Source organism: Palaemon carinicauda, chromosome 5, assembly GCF_036898095.1.
Source record: "Palaemon carinicauda isolate YSFRI2023 chromosome 5, ASM3689809v2, whole genome shotgun sequence".
NCBI lineage: Eukaryota > Metazoa > Arthropoda > Malacostraca > Decapoda > Palaemonidae > Palaemon > Palaemon carinicauda.
Genome location: NC_090729.1, coordinates 37,222,046 through 37,229,204, shown reverse-complemented (window position 1 = coordinate 37,229,204; position 7,159 = coordinate 37,222,046). Strand labels below are relative to the sequence as shown.

At 36.3% G+C, this 7,159-nt stretch overlaps 1 protein-coding gene across 1 annotated transcript; it reads right to left on the bottom strand.

Annotated features, from left to right (window-relative positions):
- Positions 1-510: 510 nt before the first annotated feature.
- On the bottom strand, positions 511-4,171 carry LOC137641313 (uncharacterized). The gene is made up of 2 exons (XM_068373740.1): positions 998-4,171; positions 511-647 (listed from the first exon to the last, which is right to left on the bottom strand). Exons 1-2 carry the CDS (start codon positions 3,030-3,032, stop codon positions 643-645), a joined length of 2,040 nt encoding a protein of 679 aa, XP_068229841.1. The 5' UTR covers positions 3,033-4,171; the 3' UTR covers positions 511-642.
- Positions 4,172-7,159: the final 2,988 nt, after the last annotated feature.

Genomic DNA, 7,159 nt, shown 5'->3' with positions numbered 1-7,159 from the left:
TTAGTTTCCTCATCTATTGTTAGATTAGGTACCTTTGTTACCTCTGCATTAGCTTTGGTTATCACTAAAGCAATATTAGGACTCACCTTTTTGACTGGAGTGATATAGGGTTTAAGGAGGTTTACATGAACTAATTGAGTTTGTCGTTTTCGGTCTGGAGTGCTGATTATGTAGTTTACTTTGGAGGTCCTATGAACGATCTTGTAAGGTCCAGGATATTTTTCTCGTAAGGGAGCGCCAGGAATAGGATGATACACTAAAACTTGGTCGTCAGTTTTGAACTCTCTCATTTTTGCCTTCTTATTGTATATGTTTTGCATCTTCTGCTGGGAAGAAACTAAATTAGTAGTAGCAATATCATAAATGTAAGTAAATTTCTTTTTTAATTCTTTTAAATACTGATAAATATTTGTAGTTTCTTCTGGCTTCCTCTGCAAAATATTCTCCTTTACCGAACTTAATATAGTTCTTGGTTTTCGACCGAACATTAGTTCAAATGGGGATACCCCTGTGGAATCATGAGGTGTACATCTAAGTACATACATGAGAAGATCGAGGTCCTCATCCCAGTGCTGTGATGTTTCACTGATATACTTCCGTAACAAACTTTTTAAAGTCTGGTGCATTCTCTCCAAGGCACCATTAGTCTGCGGGTGATAAGCAGAAGAGTAAACATTATGGATATTAAATTGATACATAGCTTGCTTGAAAAGATTACTAGTAAAATTGGTACCTTGATCACACTGTAGTTCTCTCGGGAAACCTAACAAGGTAAAGGTTTTCAACAATTGTCCAACTATGGTTTTAGCACAGATATTTTTAATGGGAAAGGCTAAGGGATACCTTGTGGTAGGGCAGAGGACAGTCAAAATGTATTCATTACCCTTGCGAGTCTTTGGCAAGGGCCCAACACAATCAATAATTACCTTATCAAATGGTGACTTAGGTACTGGAATGCTTTGAAGTGGTGCTGGAGGTATTTTCTCATTAGGCTTACCAGTGATCTGACAGTGGTGACAGGAAGCAATGAACTCCTTGATGTCCTTTCTCATTTCTGGCCAATAAAAATCCTCAAACAACCTCTTGTAGGTTTTATTCACTCCAAGATGGGATTCTGTTGAATGAGCGAGGTCAAGTAAGGGTTTCCTTAAGGGCTCTCGAAAAACAACCTGAAAACAGTCATGCCATGAGTTAGATGTGGGAGCTTTGGGAGACTTGTAATGGCGAAACAAAATATTTTTCTCCACATAAAAGTATGGAGTTTTAGGGTTGTCAGTAGGATCCACTACTTTATCCCAGAGTGCTTTCAAACTTGAATCCTTCTGTTGGAGTACAGTAAACTGGTCCTTCTTTATATCAACTAAATCCAGAGCCTCTGTTATTCTGTCATTCTTTACCTTGGGAGAAAAATTAGTGCTGGACGTTTTACTAGATGATCTAGTGATTACTTGGGAGATTTTACCTGGCTTTTTGGAGAGCTCATCTTTGATTACTACCTCAGGTGTTGTTACAATCAAATTAGGTTTAAGTACAGAGGATCCTGCAAGATCATTACCAATGATCATCTGAATAGGGTAACAAGGTAATGGTTTATCTAAGACGGCAACTTTTGCCTTACCTGTAAAATAAGGACAAGCAATATCCACCTCAGCCTCGGGTAGAAGAGTAGTTGTGGTTAAGTCACTTACTGCTATGTACTCTTTTGTGTATTTCAAGTTTTCTTGACTGGCAGCCGAAATTATTGTCTGGGATGAAGCAGAGTCCCTCAGAGCTGTGACAGATGAATCATTAAGTGAAGCCTCACACATGAATTCATTAAATGGTTCCAGATCCTGTGAATGAACAAAAGCATGACATGTCACTGCACCTTTAGATTTCTTGGACTTACCATCAGTGCTTACCTCTGACTTCTGACATTTTGGACTGGGACAATTTTCTATGGAGTGTCCATCCTTTTTGCAATAAGCACAACTAACCTGATGAGATTTAGGCGATGAGACAATTTTTGAAGAATCTTTACTATTCCTGTGAATTAGATAATAGTCGTCAGCTAAGCTAGCTGCTTTTAACACTTCAATTTCACCTTTAAAATGTACATAAGTGGCAATATTAGAGGGAACTTTACGCAAAAATTCCTCCAACAAAATCAGATTTTTAAGAGAGTCTAAATCATTAACACCAGCTCTCTCCAACCATTTGTTAAACTGTCTTACCTTTATATTACAGAATTCTACAAAAGTCTGAGATTGAGTCTTGAAAGAGTTTCTGAAAGTTTGCCTGTAGCCTTCCACAGTGATGGCATATGCATCTAAAACAGTCTTTTTAAGGTCTTTATATTCTTTAACCTCAATTAATTGCGATGCAACATATGCAGCCTTACCTTTCAAGTGGTTGCGCACGAGTATTGTCCAGAAATTAGGCGGCCAATTCAATGACGTTGCTATGTCTTCAAATATTTGAAAGAAAACCTCTGGATCCTTATCGTTGAATTCGGGAACTAATCTGCTGGCTTTAGTCACATCGAATCTCATGGGTAGTTTTTCTTCATCTGATTTAGCCTTAAGCCTGATAAAGGCCGACTTCTCCAGTTTTTCGAGTTCCAACTCATTGAGCCTTTTCTGATGTTCAAATTCTTCTCGTCTTCTTTCTTGTTCCGCGAGTCTTCTTTCTTGTTCCCTTTCTTGTTCCGCGAGTCTTCTTTCTTGTTCCCTTTCTTGTTCCGCGAGTCTTCTTTCTTGTTCCACTTCAAGAACTTTTAACTGAAGTTTCAGTTTTTCCACTTCAGGATCGACATTAGCAATGGAACCTGTAAGGGTTCTTAGTTCTTCTACATCTTCATTGTCCTCTGTTATGACGTTTTTATTCAGCAAGAACTGAAGGATGTCATCAATGATACGTGCTTTGACATAAGTTATTTCTGTAGGGATTTGGCATTTAATCGCAACCGTGAGAAGTTCCTGTTTTTTAGCCAAACGCAAGGTTAACAATTCCTCTCTAGGATTAGCTAAGAATTTCTCTAGATCGAAAGGCATGATTGTTATTAAGGTAAGAAAGTTTAATATTTAAATCCTGAACCTGCTGAATAAGTTACGGTACACAAAATACAGAATTACCGAATTGTAGCACAAACCAATTACTTAATAAAGTAGTTAATAATGAGATACTTCAATTATCGTGTACGAGTTTACGTCCGTTTTAACACAAAACATAGTGCAGGCGAGACTAATAACTGCAACACGAGCGTTCAAAATGAAGTGATGGGCCAGGATGGCTTAAGTTTATCTAATGATCATTAAGTGATTAGACCGATAACAAAAGCGCGATACCCATAAAGGAATTGATGGGCGAGGATGGCTTTTACGTTGATGTCCAAAAATAAAATGAGGTTGGACGGATAACGAAAGCACGATACCCAGAATTAACAAAAGGGATTTCGAAAAATCCGAAGGGACAAGTAGGCTAACGAATGACGCCCGAGGTAACACAAAACTAGCATATTTCGGACTATTTTTAGCGAGAGTAACCCTTAATTGCGGCTTGTAATACGGGGCGGGCAAATAGAAACAAATAAGGCTGTAGAACCCAGCGGACTAACAATTGTTGACAGCTATTCCTCCATATTACCGATGCCTGAGCGAGCGAGTGAGGAGTATACTTCCACTATAACAAAGTTAACAATGAACGATTGAGGATTAAGAGCAGTGTTACAAAATCTAATGGTTCGTATTTCACTGGTTCCGTGCGCGTTTGTAAACCACTAAACCATTTAATTCACTTTTTACGATTCACGATCCCGGACAGGCCCCCATTTTGTCACCTCTGTGATGGAATATCTCAGGTCTTAGGAGAATTCAACATACCTTAAATTATCTTATTACTTAATCCACGAACCATTATTACTTAAATGGTGACAAAGGAAACACTGCTCACGTATTTATATATATTATAATACCAACTAATCCACAATAACAAAAACAAGTGATCAAAACACCGACATTAATTAAATATTAACACTTTAGTTACAGCTTACGGTACTAAATAGCAAAATAAGATATAAATATCACAACTGTCACTGTTTGTAGTGGGAAGTATACTCCTACTTCATACCAAAAATCAAGATCCAAAGAAAGGTGTGAAAATACCAAAGCAAGGAGCATAGAGTGGAAATAGATTGCGCAGTCAAGAGATGGCGCTGAAGCAAAAGAGATAATACACAAATGGAGAAAAGGTACATAGTTGAAAATAAAATTATACAATATATTTATGTACAAAGAGGGAGAGTGGCAATTCGTCATTATATATATATATATATATATATGTATGCATATATATACATATATATATATATATATATATGTACAGTATATATATATGTATATATATGTATATATATACATATATAAACATACATATATATACATATATATATATATATATATATATTTATGTACATGTATATATATATATATATATATGCATATATATACAGTATATATATATATATATATATACATTTATATATGGATATTTATATATATATATATATATATATATTTATATATATATATATATATAAGATATATATATATATATATATAATTATATATGTATGTATATATATATATATATATATGTGTGTGTATATATAAATATATATATATATATATATATATTTATATATATACACACACATATATATATATATATATCTATATATATGTGTGTATATATAAATATATATATATAAATATATATATATATATATATATATACATACATATATATATATATATATATACATACATACATATATATATATATATATATACATTTTGGTTAAATTATCTTAATTGGTAAAGTGATATTTTGAGTGTCACCTAAAGTCACTTTAATTTAATTTTCTTTTCATCGCCATCTAGTGGTTGATGTATTAGGCTCTGAGATTGGTATGTCACCCATGGAGTATTTTGTTTTGTTTTCCATGTTGACTGTTGGGGAATGTGGGGCGAAGTGACGAGGGACCTTTTTTGGAGGTAAATGGGAGTCAGGAAATAAGCTGCCATCTTCAAACTTGAAGAACTCACCGTGAGTTGGCTCTTCAACCGCTGGAGACTACTAGTGGGTGTGATCCAGTGTCTTCAGTGAAGGAGGCGGTGGAGAATTTGATCGCCCCCTTTGGAGGAGCAGCTCAGCTGCAGTTGAATGCTATCACTTTCTCCTGTGCATGGTGAGGGTTTGCCGTAATTGTGTGTGTTATCAGCGGGGAGAAGGACTCTCCACGGACCAGAATCCATCGCTACTGAACTCATGAAAGCTGAGACCTATCTTCCGCAGGGTAAGGGTAGTGATTTTGGTTTGCCTCCATTTCATCTCTGAAGGATTTTTCACCACTGTTTGTGTCGCGCTACGTGGTTAGCGCAAACAAGGTCTCGTCCATGATTGATCCTCGGACTTTATTCGTCATTTTGTGAGAGCCTACATTAAGAGTTTTTATTTTTGTGCAAATGTAGGTTAACTACTAATGTGATTTATGTGTATTGTGGGGATGGGAAGTTTTGCCTAGCTTTGTATAAAGAGGGGTAGATTTAAGTTTCCGAGACTTTCTTGCTCTTCTATCTCTGTTAATGTAATTGTGTGATTTGTCGGGTGAATTGTAGTTTGCGAGGTTATTCTTTCCTTTTACTGTTGTCTTGCCTTTCCGTGTCATTGTTGATGAAGGGGTCCTGTATGTGTTTGTTGTAATGTGCTTGCGGTTTGATATCTTCCCATTTAAAGTGATTTTCTGTGCTATTTTGTTTGTAAATAAATATTCAATATGGTTTTTGCAGTGTTTTATGATTACCCACTTCTTTAATATCACTGTTACATATTATTGCTAGCTCTGGCTGTGAAGAAAACTTAAAGAACTTGGCCCCCACGGGGTCCGTGCGTAACATTTTGGCGACCTTGCCAGGATTCTGTATAACTAGGATTTTCAGAATCCCCAGAGCGTACGTAATTGTATGTAAACAAATAGTAAAGTAGGTGGTAATTATCAGTTTGGCTAGTTATAATATTTCTTTGACAAAATGACTGATACAGAGGAAGTAGCTGGGTTTAATGTTTCGGAGTTTTTCCATAGTCCGGATTGGGTTAAGTAGATAGGTGATCTTAATAAGAGCCAAATAATGATAATTGGTGAATATCTTGGGTTGCCTATTGTCGCAGTTATGAAGAAAGGGAGTTTGTTGCTTCAGGTAAGGAAGGCTATGCAAGGTAGAATAGCAGGTCCTAGTTTAGCTGAACCAGAGTCAATTAAGGATAAGATAGCTTTGCAAAAGATAGAAATGGAAAAGTTGAAGTTACTGTTAGAAATGGGTAAGACTGAAGTAGCTAATAGGGAAAGAGATAGGCTTCATGAGAGGGAACGGGAAAAGCTTAGGTTAGATCAGGAAAAAAAATTGGAAAAGCTTAGAATAGCACAGGAGCAGGTGAGAGTAGAACAGGAGAGGGCTAGACTAGAGTACGAGAGAGAACAGGAGAAGGTTAGGTTAGATCAGGAAAAAGAATTGGAAATTAGGAGAATGGAACATGAATTACAGGTACTTCGGCTGAAGCGACCAGAAGCGGAAGATAGGTTTAATATTGGCAGCGCGATTAAGCTAGTACTGATATTTAATGAATCAGATGTCGCAGAATTTTTCTCTGCATTCGAAAAATTAGCGAGAAAACTGAGTTGGCCGGAATCAATGTGGACAACCTTAGTTCAATGCAGATTAATCGGTAAGGCCCAGAAGGTTTATGCAGCGCTAAGTGAAGAGACAAGTGCGGAGTACGAACAGGTCAAAGAGATAATATTGAAGGCTTATGAACTGGTACCGGAAGCGTACCGTCAACGCTTTCGTAACTTGCGTAAACAGTATAACTGCACTTTTGTTGAATTTGCTAGGGAGAGAGTAAGTGCGTTTTTAGATTGGTTGAAAGCGAAAGGTATTAATGATTTTGAAAGTTTAAAGGAACTAATATTAATTGAGGAATTTAAGAGTCACATTGGGATGGAACTTAAAGTACATTTAGAAGACTTGAAATTGGAAACTATAGAAGCAGTACCGGTTGCTGCGGACAAACATATTTTATCGCATAAGTCAGTACATCATTTTTCATCGAGACTCAATAAATG